This window comes from Pseudopodoces humilis, chromosome 16, assembly GCF_049639895.1.
Source record: "Pseudopodoces humilis isolate 2021_Gansu_Grassland_sample_001 chromosome 16, ASM4963989v1, whole genome shotgun sequence".
Taxonomy (NCBI): domain Eukaryota; kingdom Metazoa; phylum Chordata; class Aves; order Passeriformes; family Paridae; genus Pseudopodoces; species Pseudopodoces humilis.
This window is the reverse complement of record NC_142215.1, coordinates 2,517,068-2,531,061: the sequence shown is the minus strand read 5'-3', so window position 1 is coordinate 2,531,061 and position 13,994 is coordinate 2,517,068. Positions and strand designations below refer to the sequence as shown.

At 48.2% G+C, this 13,994-nt stretch overlaps 1 protein-coding gene across 1 annotated transcript in view; it reads right to left on the bottom strand.

The window, feature by feature from the left end:
* Positions 1-415: 415 nt before the first annotated feature.
* The window catches only part of IGDCC3 (immunoglobulin superfamily DCC subclass member 3), a 95,849-nt gene continuing 82,270 nt past the window's right edge, over positions 416-13,994 (bottom strand). Inside the window, exons 8-14 of the mRNA XM_005521637.3 lie at positions 8,182-8,429; positions 7,466-7,630; positions 2,565-2,753; positions 2,206-2,310; positions 1,083-1,221; positions 662-869; positions 416-580 (exon numbers count right to left, since the gene is read on the bottom strand). Coding sequence (XP_005521694.1) covers positions 416-580; positions 662-869; positions 1,083-1,221; positions 2,206-2,310; positions 2,565-2,753; positions 7,466-7,630; positions 8,182-8,429 — 1,219 coding nt within the window. The remainder of the gene's footprint in view (positions 581-661; positions 870-1,082; positions 1,222-2,205; positions 2,311-2,564; positions 2,754-7,465; positions 7,631-8,181; positions 8,430-13,994) is intronic.

Here is a 13,994-nt window from a genome sequence, read left to right as displayed (position 1 = left end):
GCTGATCAGGAAAAAGTCTGGGATGCCAAGAGAAGGGGGCTTCACCATATCCCCAGTCTGTCAGAGACTGGAGAGTTTGCCAAACTCTGCCAAGGAGTCTGTTACATAGCAGCTGTGGGGAAAATCCATCGTGACCAGTCTCCAGAGAGCCGTCATCAGAAGAAACAGTATTGAGAGGCTCTAGAGAGGTCAGAAAGATAAACTTCACAGAGTTTCCAAAAGGCTGTATACATACATATATATATATATATATATATATATTTATATATATATATAAAAATAAAGCAAAACAAAAAAATAACAATCAGACCATAGAAATCTTCAATTGACCTGAGATTGACAACTCGTAAAGACATCACCAGCTGCGGGTTTGGTTTCTGGTAACTCCTACAAGAGGCTTTGAGTCTTGGCAGTTTTATCCTTCATTGGCAGGACCGTGGTCGGGAGCCGGAGCAGCAGGACTGCTGCCATGGGGGTTTTCTGGGAGGGGGTCTGGCTGCTCCTCAATGATGCTGAACTCATCCAGAGGGAGTGTGGAGATCTGGGTTTCATCGTGGGGGGCCGACAGGCTGTGAGCCGACTGGAGAGAGAATGGGACAATGCAGTGACAGTGACAGCTCCCCATGCACAGCCAGATGTGCTCCCATTCTGCTGGACTTACCATTATTCCCTTCTCCTGCTGCTCCTGGGATGGGGATGCTGGGAATAACCTCTCCAGCTCGTTCATATCCAGCTGCTTTCCATTCAAGTCCCGGTCATCCCTGTCCCTGCGAGTGGCCCCGTTCAGGACAAGGCCTGTGGCACTCCGCTGGCTCCGGGGAATCTGAGGGGTTGACAGCTGCTCCTGCACATTTTTGCACATCAGCAGTCTGAAAAATAAAGAGATGAAGCCTGAGAGTGAGAGAGGTGGTTCATCCTCCTTCCCCCAAGCTACCATCTGCCTTATCCCTGTACTACATTGCTTCATCCTTTAATCCATCCTATAAAGTCGAACATTGCACTGGGAATGTGAGACTCAGGTGGGCACATCCACAGTACGAGGGACCATGACCCCTTGTGAGCAGTGGCATGAGCATCCTTACCTTCCTCGGTACCCAAACATAAGGAACAGGATGCAGAATATGATGCACGTGACACCAATGTGGATCCCGATGATGATGCCAGTCGTGGAGGTTTTATTGTTCTGCTCGTCCTTCATGCAGTCACAGGGAGGATTCAACACTGCCAGGGAAAGGAGGAGAGGTCAGTGGTACCACTCTTCTATTGCTCCTCCAGCTTTTGGGGAGCCCAGAGCCAAAGTCAGAGCCTTGGGCAGTGCTGGGAGCTGTGTATGGGAAGAAGAGAACCACATGGGACGCAGGGGTTCACTGTCTGCCTATGTACCTCCCTTGCTCCCAGCACTCCAGCAAGCACAGGACTAGAATATCTGTAGTGAGCCAGCCCTATTATCTGGCTACTGTCATTAGATACAATTAATGAAAAAAACCCCCTCTGATGTTAATTTTTGCAATACCCCATGTAAAGTGGGAGCTAAGAGGCAGCCACCACATCAGAGCAGGCTGAAACGTGATGGAGTAGACAGATGCCAGTGAGATTAGTATTTACTCCAGCACAGACAGAAGAGTAATAACTATCTCTTGAAGGTATTCCCACTGGAGGCTTAAAAGGCTTCCAAGAGCAGCAGGATGTTTTTTACACATAGATGAATATGAAAGGTGTGATCAGTTAAGAGATTCCCTCTAGAGGTTTCTCCTTTGCTGCCACTTAATACAGGGCTCACGCTCTGCAGCCATTTCCCTTTCCAAAGCCACACATCCTCTCCCTTTTCACCAGTGAAGGTCAAAATATCCAGGAGAGCTGCAGGAGAACAGAGATGCTCAGTACACTACGTCTCATCTGAGGATGGCAGCTGGTACCTTATGCATGGGGGGTTGTTCATGTTCATAGCCTCACTTCTGTCTCAAGCTTAGGGGGCAAACCTGGCATGTGCAAAACATTTGGTTTGTCTTCTCCCCATTGGTAAAAAAGCCATCCAGGTGCTCCCAGCCCTGCAGAGTTTTGCCTCAGCATTATTTGTGATGCTGAAAATAAATGAGTGGCTGAAGATGAGATGAGAGTAATGGGGCACACAGGATGTGTTTGGCTTCACCACCTTCCTGCAGAGCTGTTTCCCAAGTCAGCACCAAGACCCAGGTGCCACCTCACCTGTCCTCTCCACAGTTTCCCTCAGGGACACAAAGCGGACAGTGGAGTTTCCATCCCCGTGCTGGTTGTAGGCGAGGAGCTTGACTTCGTACACCACCGACGCGTCTGCCCCAGGGGACACAAGAGGGACAGTTCAGGTGTAACTATGAGCCTCATCTCCCCACTGATGTTTATTTGGGAAAAGAACATCTTAGTAAACATACACAAGGTACTGCAAACAAGTACCTGTTGCTGGGAATGCACCCACAAAACCTGGGTGAGAGATGCAGCATTTAGGGGTTGGGCTACACATTGGAGCTCTATCCTGCTAATCACAACTGGGGGTGAGGGGACATGGATCAAGGTGTCACCATACTCACCCAGGTGGGTAATGTTGTAGGCTGTGACGTTGCTGGCCAGGAGCACTGGACCTGTGTACTGGGAGAGGTGGACTTTGCGGTAATACAGCTTGAAGCCTTCGTGCTGGCCCAGTTTGATGGAAGGCTCCCACGTTGCCTGCACGGTGGTGCTGTTAATGACTTTAATAAAGAGGGATGGCATGGCTGGGACTGAAACAGAGAGAGAAAGACAGTGTGTTGCATGTACTTCTGCAGTCTGCATGATGAGAAATGCCCCAGCAGCCTTTCCCTGCAGTCACTGCACCAAGGAATGTGCCAAATGAGACTGAGAAAAATCTGAGCAGACCAGAATCTGGTTTAACAGCTTTGAACTTCTTCAGGAAGCTGCAGGAGTTTGCAAGGGTTCCCTCTGCTCAGATCAGCAAGCCGAAGCTACTTTCAGCTGCAATATGATGCTCAGTCTGGCCGGGTCAGGGTAGGAATGCAGCAACTTTGTCAATGTGTTCTCAAATTCCAATTCTTTGCCCTCACCCTGAGGCACAGACCTTTCAGTGTGATTAATCCCCCTGGGAGGAAGGAACCAGAAGGGATGGAGCTGGAGACATCCATCTTAGAAGTGTGCTAGGTACCAGTACTAGCTTGCAGGGGGCTTGCTCTCCTCATCAGCTTTAGGAGGGAGGTTTGTGACTGTGCTGGGGACTCAGGAGAGAACCAGAGCATCTTCATCGACAGCCCTAAACAGCTGAACAGCCCAAGATCTCTGCACAGCCCTGGCTGGCATGTTTTGGGAGGCAGGCACTTACCTGGCCTGAGGGGTACACAGGGGATTAGCTGGGGAGATGTCCCTGCTGCTGACTCAAAGTTCATCAGGAAGAACATGCTCCAGTCAATGCCCCAAAACCCTGCCCTTATTCTCGGGGTGTGCTGCAGAGGGGGTCAGACCATTCCCTCTCCAGGTCCCTGAAAAGCTGCCTGGCTCCATCCTGCCCCAGTGGTCTGGCTTGAGAGGCAAAGACCTGCAAGTTAAAGCCAATTTTTTGGCGATACCTGGGTTTTCCAAAGCTGACTGCCCCAAGCCCAGCCTCATGCCCTGGAAAGCACTGGGGCACACAGCCCATGTTTCTGCCTCCCTCCCTTTCTCCTACACTGACCACACCAATACCAGATCTGTCTCAGCAGGACATTTCACTGATGATTTTTTTCTCATTTCCACAAAACACCCCCAGGCTAAACTCTTCCATCAGTTCCCCAACCTTTGGAACCATCCAGAAGGTGCAAATCATGAGGCGCTGCAGACTCTTGCCCTGCCCAGGGCTCTGCTCCAGCACCAGTACCAGGAGGGAGAAGAGTTTTTGGGCACCAGGCACCAAGTTCAGCTCACCCCACAGCAAAATCACCCAGCAGAACAGCTCTACTTCTCCAGCAGCCTCCAGGCTTTAAGAGAGAGCCATTTTTCCAATCCCACATGATTACAAGCTCAGCAGTTCCCACATATAAGGCTTGCTGGGCTTGCACTGGACCAAAGCTGCTTTCTGGTTTGTTTCTCCCCAAATGGTCTCTAAGGATGAGCAGTGCAAACCTGGCCTTTGGCAGAGAGTTCAGCACAACCATTAGTGAGCGATGGGGAAAAGCAGATGAAACGTGGCCATGTCAGTCTAAGACTGATGAGAGCTAAAAAGGGCATTTCCTCAATTTAACAGTAAAACTGCACAGCACAACCATTTGCCTTTTCCTGGGTATTGAGAGCTCAAGCTTTCCCACAAGGAGATTTAGAGGAAGGGAGGATGGATGCCTCCCCAGCTGAGCAGGAGGGTCTGGGCAATCCTGTCTCTTCCCAAAGTGATGCCCTCCTTCAGGCTGCATGGGCTTTGCTTGATGTCCTCTGAATAAGCCCATGGAGACGAACAAGTCCCTGCTGACTGCCATATGTCTCCACGTGGATTCAGGAGGAAAGACCCAGTGTTCTGGGTCACATTAATGAGTTCTCATCTTGCCCAAGAAAAAAAACGGGCTGAAGTATTCCTCTTTGACAGGATTTATTCTGGTGTGGATTTCATCGCTGGGAAGGCTGAACTTAACAGTTCCTGGGTGCAAAACACAGAGTAAATTCTATTTATATCAGAATGTGCCATTCTTCCCAAGGCTGTGTATTTCTGCAATCCAATTAAATACTTTTTCTTATTCTCCCAATTCCCTCCAGGGCAAAATCCCCACTCTGAGAAGTTGGACCCTTGCTTAAAGCATCACTTTTCCAGCCACAGGTGAAAACACCACAGAGAGGGAAATTACCACATTATCCCATGACAAAGAAACACTGATGTGGGCCATCCTGATTGTGAAGAGTTGGCTTTATTTTATGGTTGCAGAGCCTTACATTTAATAAAAACCACAAGAATATCTCTCCTTCAAAATATGGAATATACGGTATTTATTCAAACTTTGAGTGTGTATATATATATATATATATATATATGTATAGTACCGATTATAGGTATATGCACTTGCAGAATGCATGTGCTGTTTATAATGTGATTACACAAATAAGTGTATACAATGGAATATATCTGTCTGTGTGTAAATATATATATATACACACACCAGCAGATAGGTGCTTCACAGAAGTATATATTAGACATAATATGGAGCTAATATAAGTGAGGCATCTCCCTCATGCTAAGGGCTGGGATACTTGTTTTCCTCTTCTGTGCTGTTTGGAATTTTCCCCAGGTCATTTCAACTTTCTTCTTGAAGGCGTCTTTAGCCGAAGATGACTAAAGGAACAGTCTTCATCCTAGAGGAATGTCAAAAAGTCCTGGAGAAAACCCTAAAAAGCATTAAAAGACAAGAACAAGGAGTGTGTACTGCTTAATGAAGCAGAGAGCGTTTGAGATTTAAAATACCACGGCATTTGTGAAATGGTGTAAAGGAGAATGACAGGGAGGAGGCAGGAGGGCCTTCCCAGAGAGTGAGGTTTATGGAGGAGGACAAGGTTCACTCAAGTACCTTTTCTACAGAGTCTTCCCTTCTACTTTCCATCCAAAATCAGCACAAAGGAAGGAGCACCTTGTCTCTAGAAAGCGTCAGAGGCTTCAGCCAAGTGCACGTATTGCCAAGCGTATTGCCGGCCCTGAGAAGCTGATGGCCCCGAGCCAAAAGCAAGCCTGCTCCTCTGTTTTCTGAGGAGTATTTCATATTCCTGCTCCAAACAATACCAACATAACATGGTCACTCCAACCAGCTGGCAACATCTCTGCTGCCCTGGTTCCACTCAGCTGTCCCTGGCTGCTGGATATGGCACCTTGGAAAACCCATCCTTTTCTGAGGCTGTTACCACAGATCCAGAGGCTCCCCGAGCTCAGGGGGGATGCAGCTCTCCTGTGCATGTTGGGAGGGCACAGGGTGAAACAGCTTGGCCATGAGAAGAGGTAGATCTGCAGTGAAACCTGAATTTGGTGACAAAAGCCACCGGGCCCAGCTCTCTCCTCTATGAGCAGAAGGCAACAGGCACCCGAGTGAAGCAAAGCAAACAAATGAAGCCAGAACTGAGGCTTTTAAATATCTTTTTACCTTCCTACAAGGCAAACACAGGCTGGGGTTGAGTGATCTGAACCATGCCAGCTTGTCCATCCAGGACAGGGAGCTAATTCCTGAAGCTTCATTACACAGGACAAGCTTTTTTTAAAAGCTAGCAGGACAGAGATACCTTAAAACTTCAGAGAGCCAGGAAATTTATGATCCCATTACCAGATTCTTAACTATTCCTGTCATCATTGAAGGTAATAATGACAAAAAGTCCTCTCTCACTTGACCTGGTCTTCTGCAGAGTCACCAAGCTCTATAGAGCATGGCTGGCTTGTAGCTCCTGGGGCTGAACCCAGAGCATCGGGTCAAGGAGTTTCAAGCTTTGCCTTAGCCCATCCTTCTGCCTCTAAATTGGAAGAAAAAACAAACTCCAAGGGTGACTGATTCCCTGCAGAGTACCAAGGAAAATAAACTTGCAGAGCAACAACCCAGCAGGTGAGGATTTACTGGTGTTTTTGCTTAAATTCTGTAATAAATATCTGCAAGGGCTGAGAACAGAATGAGAACTGGATCCCCCACCTGGAAGTCAGCACACTTCCATTCGATCCTAAATAACATCCTCACACCCAAGGCCCTCTCAGCTGGAAATTCATAATTACTGAATGTTCATGAGAATGATTCCTAAGAAATTAGTCTCCATATCTGAGACAACCGAGGTTTCAGAAATAGATGAGTCTCTAGGAAAACATTCTTCCAGTTCTGACTGACATATCAGTGGGGCTGTGGTTTCCACCTGGTACTTGTGTGCAAGGGTCCTGTATTAAAACACCCACTATCTTACTGGGGAAGCTAACTGGTGGCCAAGTCAGGGAAAAAAAGCCTTAGAGATCACCCTAACTTCCCACTAAAATAGAAAGCTGCTCCAGGGCAGGGATTTGTAGGTCAGGACAGCTCAGCCCTAGTGTGATTTGTCCTGGACAGAGCAGAAAATAATAAAATCTTTAAAAGTCAGGCACTTATCAAGTAAGAGCTGTGAGTACCAGAGCTGCTGGAAGATGATGAGATGCTGCTTGAGCAGGAAGTCTGCATTTAGCAAGGAGTTTAGGAACAGCCCAGAGCAGCTGCAATGCATGAGGCCAGGCAAGTTTGCACTCACCCCCTGCTACAACATCAGCTGGGAGAGGCGATGATGCTGTGTTTAATCAGTCAACCCCCCTGCAACGATACAAGTGAGTTTTTTTACACAATATCCCAGAGCAGGAGGAGCAGCAGGAACAAGGAGCAGCAGCACCACAGGCTACAGTGCTGCAGCACTGCGGGGCAGTGTCGGGGTGAATGGCGCGGCTGCTACGCACAGCGGGCGTCAGCATCTGAGGGTTCCTGTGCAAAGTGTTCCTTACCTTCCCCCAGCGTGCTCACCACCGTGACTTCTGAGGCCTTGCTGGCACCCCGGGAGGTGTAAGCCTTTATATAAAAGCTGTAGCTGGTTGAGGGCTCCAGATCAGTCACTAGCTGCTGGAAGGTGCTCTTGCTAACAGCCTCCTGGTACTCCATCTCTACGGGATCTGAAATGCAAAGGGACAGAGAACTGAGCGATTCTTCTTTGCAAGAGGTAAAGAGAATAAATAGATGTTGCAAGCAGTAATTTTGGTCCCTGGGGTGGATATGTACCTGCTCACACACATTTCTGCATACATTTCAAGGCTGTTGAAATTGGTAATGTAGGGACAGGGCTCTGAGCAACCTGGTCTAGTGGAAGATGTTCCTGCCTGTGGCAGGGGTTAGAACTGGATGATCCTTAAGGCCTCTTCCAACCCAAACTGTTCTGTGATTCTCTGATTCTGTCATTTCTGCATGCTTTGCCAGAGAGCTACATGGGCAGCAAGATTTGACTATGTGGCTTTATCCACCCCACCCTAAATATACCTATAATGGTATATTCAGTATTTGCAGGTATTTACAACCTCATCTCTGCACCTTCAGAAACTGGGAGGTGACAGAAAACACTGATGGCAGCATGGACCACTACAGTGCAGGCCTGGTTTTACCTAGTGGGCCGTGTTGCTAAATTACAGGAAGGCTGAGGGGGCTCTGGGCAGTGGGTGTAGCACCATACCTGCAGCTTTCCGGATGTGCAGCACGTAGCCGATGATCTCCTTGGTGTTCTGCAGGGGCTTTTCCCAGGACACCTGGATGGTGGTTGCAGAGACAGTCTCTGCCCTCACGCCCTGAGGAGGGCTGGGCAGCCCATCAGCCCACAGCACGGTGAGGCGGGCGCTGGCCTGCGTAGAGCCCGCGCTGTTCTCAGCCAGGCACTGGTAGATGGCTTCATCCGCCTGGTTGATCCCATAGATGGAGAGAGTGCTGTGTGGGGACATGAGAGGGACAAGCATCACACTGACTGCCATGGTCCCTGTGCTGGCTCCCACGGCAGGGCGTCCCACGGCCTCTGTTTCCACAGAAAGCTTTTCAGGAAGCTGTGGGCTTTTGGAGAAGGAAAAGTCCAGAAGGTGGATGCGTCATTCCCTGGAATCCGTGACTGGGTTGATTTTACCTGTCTCAACCTGCAGATTCTGTGGTTCAAGTACAGCCAGATGTGGACACAAAGTGGGACAGGGACCAGCAGGATCTAAATGTGTGGATTCAGAAGATCCCAGCCACACCATAGAGCCAGCTCTGTGGCAAGTGCATCCACACACTCGAAACAGCTTTAACTGGCTTAGCTCCAGTACATACCAGTGAGACCCATCCAGGCACCGCACATGGTTGCTAAGCCAAGTCTAATCAAACACAGCCAGAAAGCCCTCTGGTGATGCTCTAATTGCATTATAGCACATTAGAGCTGTCTTAGGGTAACACTGGGATTAGCTGATTTATCCAGCAGGGTTATAACCTCAGCTCCCACTTCTGCACTTCCAGAAACACCATCACTATGAGCCAAAAGCCAAAGCTCATGAGCAAGTCACAGGTTTTGTCTGCAGAACCTCTGAGTGGAGTTCTGATGCTAGTGCATCAAAGCTTGTTGCCTTCCAAGGAAACAACCAGAACAGTTCTTCCAGCCTGCTCTTGGGGGCTTCCATATCAGGTTTAGATGCTGTTTTCACCATCCTAGAAAGGACAAGCACTGGCTACCCTGGAAAACCATCCCTAAAGCAGGAGAAATCCAGCCATGTACCAGCCTCCCAAATGAGCATATTCCTGAGCATGGTGCCCATCTCTGCACTGGGATAACCTGAGTCCTTGTACATGTGGCCACATGAACTGGAGGCCCTTTCTGCACTGCAGGACCCTCCAGCAATGGCTGTGGACAACTGGAGCAAGTTCAGGGCTAGCTCAAAGGCTGCACCACCCAATATCTTTAAAACAACACCAGCGAATACTGACTCAGAAATAACTGTGTGCCACATTAGCTCTGTCTTGCTATTTGAATGTGCAAAACAGCTTTTCTTTCTTAATAACATCTGCTTACAAACAGGGACCCATCAATGAAACTCCACTCAAAGTCAAGCCAGGAACAACATGATTCAATGTGAATCCATCAGACACAAGGCCTCCTAAATAAATAAATTAATTCATAAATACTAAGTGTATTTCCCTTCTCAGGCAATGACTTCTAAGGTGGTCACTGTCACCACTGGGTACAGCTCTGAGCTGGAGCTGGAAAGGCAGATTTGACACTGGAGATGTTTTCTACCCAACTCTGATGCAGCAGGTCAGGTTATGGTAAAATCTGCCTACAATGCCTTTGGTCCTGGGAGGGTGTTCTCACACACAGGACATCCTTGGGAAAACTTCAGAAGCTCACATGAGCTTTTTCTTACTTTTCTGTGAGAAATGACACAAACCTAACTAAATTCACATCCACTGCTTGCTTCTAAGGAGAAATCACTTCCTTCTCCTGCAGTAAATTCTAGGTGAATCTGGAACTTGACTGCACATTGAGTAAATCCCAAGCATCCCTGCTGATGCAGGGGGCGCTTCAAGGCTTTTTGGGAATCACAATCAAAGCTGCCTTTTATGTAAATGAAAAATTGAACATAGGAAGTAGAAATGAAAAATAACCTGCCACTGCCTGCCTGTGTGTCAGAACAAATGCTTCTTCTAATTGCAGCAAAATATTGGCCTTCCTGTATTAAAATTTATTATTGCTGTTGATTTAACATTCCTATTTCTGCCTTGCAAATTATCGGGGGCCATGGTGAGTGAGCAAATGTTTAACAGTCATCTATTTATGTCCTGTGCCTTTGTTTCCTTGGAAACATTGTAAATGGAATATCAAATGTGATGGTTTCAGCTGATATGGTGATTTTCAAGAATCAGCCCTAAGCTCCTCTCATAGCCACGGGCTCAATGTATCTGATTAAATGGAAGGAGAAAGGCAGAGCTGGGAGAGGGCGTGGGGAGGAAGGACCCAATGTGTGGCTCAGCTGTGTCAACAAGGGCTGACTCCTGCGAGGACAGATGGCAGAAGGCAGGATTACGCCATCCGAGAGCTGCACTCCCAGCCCTGCACAAAGCAGATGTGTGGAAGGAGCAGCAGCACTTCCTTCTGTCCTGTCAATGCAGGGATTATTTCCATGTGGCTGCTGTGCATCTGGGCACCCAGAGCAGCCAGGCTGGGCTGGCACATGGGTCAAGAGCAGCCTTAAGCTTCCCAAGCACAAAGCAGATCTGGAGCAAGGAGTATTTAGGCTCTGCCACCTCCAGGTGCATTTACTTGCTTTGCTTAAAGAAAAGATGTGGAGGAAAGAGGAGGGGAGCTAGGCTGAAAAACAGTGCAAGGAGCCTGATGGCAGTGCTGCGATTCTGGAGCCAAAGACTTCTCTCTCCTGGGAGGATTTGGGAGTGAGCAAAGCTCCTCATGTTGAACACAGATGATGTGCAGGATGCCAGTGGTCCTGGAAGGATGGCACTTGGCCACTGGAGCTGAGTGGAGTCTCTGACACGCACAGTCAAGTCAAAAGAAACAGAGTATTTTCTACAAAGTTGACATGGAACATAGCTGTAAAGTTGCTTCAAGCTTCAGAAAGTTAATTTTCATTGAGATTTCCGTGGCTGTGTTTGGATGTGCTGTGCAATAAGAGCCTTGGCCATCCGTTACCTGGAGCCAATGTTACCTAGAATGATATACAGGCAATGGGACATTAGAACAGCTGGATTTTTGGCTATGAGAACATGGAGAAGCTGGTGAACAGAATGCCCAGCATCTAAACACCAGCTCCATGAGAATCACTTCCCAGCATGTGGAGGATGTGCTGCAGCAGGGCCAGTGTTCAGTCCCAGGTTTTGCTGCTTTTTGTCTTTTTTTTTTTTTTTTTTTTAAAGAAAGCTCAAACAAAAGGAAAATCGGTAGTTGCCGTGTGAGAAGGCACAGAGCATCTCTGTGCATCAACCATCTGAAATATGCAGTGTCCTTTTATTTCTTCCCGTCAACACGAAAAAAATCTGTCACTTTGGGACATCTGCTGCTGGAAAACTTTCCCCCGAGTGCCAGACTGGCAGCGCCGCAAGCACGTCAGACGAGGCGAGATGCCAGAAGGCTTTCTGCTGGTCACCAGAGCCGCTCGGCGAGCCGAGGGCTCCTTCACATCTCCACACAATGCCCTGACAGGCATTGATGGAAGTGGGGAGAGGAGCCGCTGCAGATTCACACCCGGCTGAGCTGAAACGAGAGGCCTCGGCTGCTCCAAAGCCGCAGTATTCCCAAGCTGTCTTCCCAGTTCATAGGCAATCAGGATGACTGATCTGGCTCGGGTCAGGGGTCCAGGCCGGTGACCGGAGATCGGCTTTCCAAAGGCTCCTCTGAAAAAGTCTGCAAACTGAAGGAAGCCTCTTCATCGATTCAGCAGCACAAAGAAGAGGGGCCCATCTGGGAGGGCATCAGCCTGCGCGCGCACAGGCGCACAAAGGAGGGAGTGTGATGAAATGAATGCAGAGAGCAGGCTGTGGCTAGCAGGGACGGCATTCTGAGTGCCAGCAGATACAGAAAGCCACCAGTGCCACATTCAGAGGCCCCATCCCTGCTCTGGCTCTGTTTGTCGTGGCCTGTGTTGTGCTGTGCGGCACTGAATGATCTGTTCCTGGGCTGCTGGCCTGTGCTGTGCTGGGAAGGAGCCTTTGTTCCCCAGCTTTTCAGAAATGCCCTGTATTCTGAAGGTTGTCTCATACAGGCTGAAATTAAGGTGCAAAGCTTGAGAAGTGACACTCAGCAACCAAGAAGGACACTGCATATCATTCCCAGCCCTCTATATGCATATTCTTACACATCCAGAAATGAAATATCATACAGAGTGTCCTGGGTGAAATTGGGTTGGGTTATGCAGAAGGACTGGTTTCTATTTTGCAGGTACTGCAGCCCACTGGCCAGGACCCCAGCCTAATCTTAAGATTTCAGACTAATCCAAGAGTAGCTTCTGAAAGGATGTTGCTGGTCCCAGCCACTCAGTCTGTTTTTATGAGCCACAGAGCATAATCACAGACTTAACTGAATCCTGTCCCAGAAAGCAGAGGACCATGGGGAAGCACAAAACATCTCAAGAAAAGTACTGGCAGAGCCTGTATTGGTAGGACTGCAAATGCAGACACCTGGGAGAGCTCTCTGCTGCTAAATGGAAAGTCCCCCAAACCTTTTCCCAAGCAAGCAGCACAGATACTGGAGAAGAAAAAGACCCAGCCTAATTTAGGGGAGACTAATTTTTGTCTGCACCACCATGGGCTCAGTCCTGCCTCAAAGCCTCCTGTGTAAGGACCATTCTCTGCTGATGGATTTTGCTGTGTGCAACAGTTGGAAAGAACACTTAAAAGTCCTGACTTGATGCACTTCAAGAGCAGCTCAGTGGAGCAGCACACAGAGAAATTACACAGGCAACTTGGTAGCAAAATAATTGCAGCCACATGAAAAGGAGAGACTGATGCTTGTTGCTGTTGGCTGATCCAGGGCTGCTGCAGGTCCTTTTTGTGGGATATGGCTGTGTGATCCCAGCACAGGATCCCTGCTTGATGCAGGGATCATGCTGATTCCCCACTGCTTAGAGGGCTTTGTGCACTCGTGCAGAGATCCTCCTTGCAAAGGCCATTTCCATGTGTCTTCCAAAGTCAAATCCATAAATTATGCTTAAATCAGGAGCAGCGGGTTCACATCCCCATCCCCCACGTACTTATTTGTCATGCTTCTGGGAACTGAAATATGATTTGCAATAGAGCACCCTTCCCTCAGTCACAACTGTCTTCAAACACACGGCATAAGGAACTGCAGGCTTGCCTGTCCTCCTTTATGTGGTCCAAAACCGTACAAATTGAAGTGTTTGTGGGGAGTGTGCACCATGAAGGGATGTATAAACCCATCTGCACCTTTCCACACTCAGCTAATGCAGGGTTTACAGAAAAAAGCCACCTTGTGAATGACAGGCTCTGGTTTCCCTGGGTTTGGTACCAGAAGGGCTGGCTGGGATGTTTGTACTTGAAGGCCCCTCTCTGTTTCTGGACTGGGATTTAACAGCATAAGAAGTGCAGGAAGAGAAAAGTTGTTCTGATGTTTATTTATGAAGGAATATTTCCCCTGATGAGCCTTGAACATCAATGGCCCTGGAAGTGAGACATTTCCAGAGCACTAAACCAAGTGCAGGAAGAATTTGCAAAGGTCACCAAGCAGAGCGAATGCCACCTGAGCCCAAATTCTAACAAAGACTTTTTCTGGTGGAACAAATGAAGTCCCTTAATTACAATTTGTAAATATAATCTTTCTGGAAAATCAATATTTAGAGAACCTGCCTTCTCTAAAGATGTTGGCCTTTGTTCCTTGCTATTCTGGCAATATAAACCCCATAGTGTGATACACTTCCAGGCTGAAAATTACTGCCCTGAACCTGACTGGGTCAAAGGAAGAATAGCAATAAACCCTTCACAGTGGTAATTTGGGGACTATTTCAT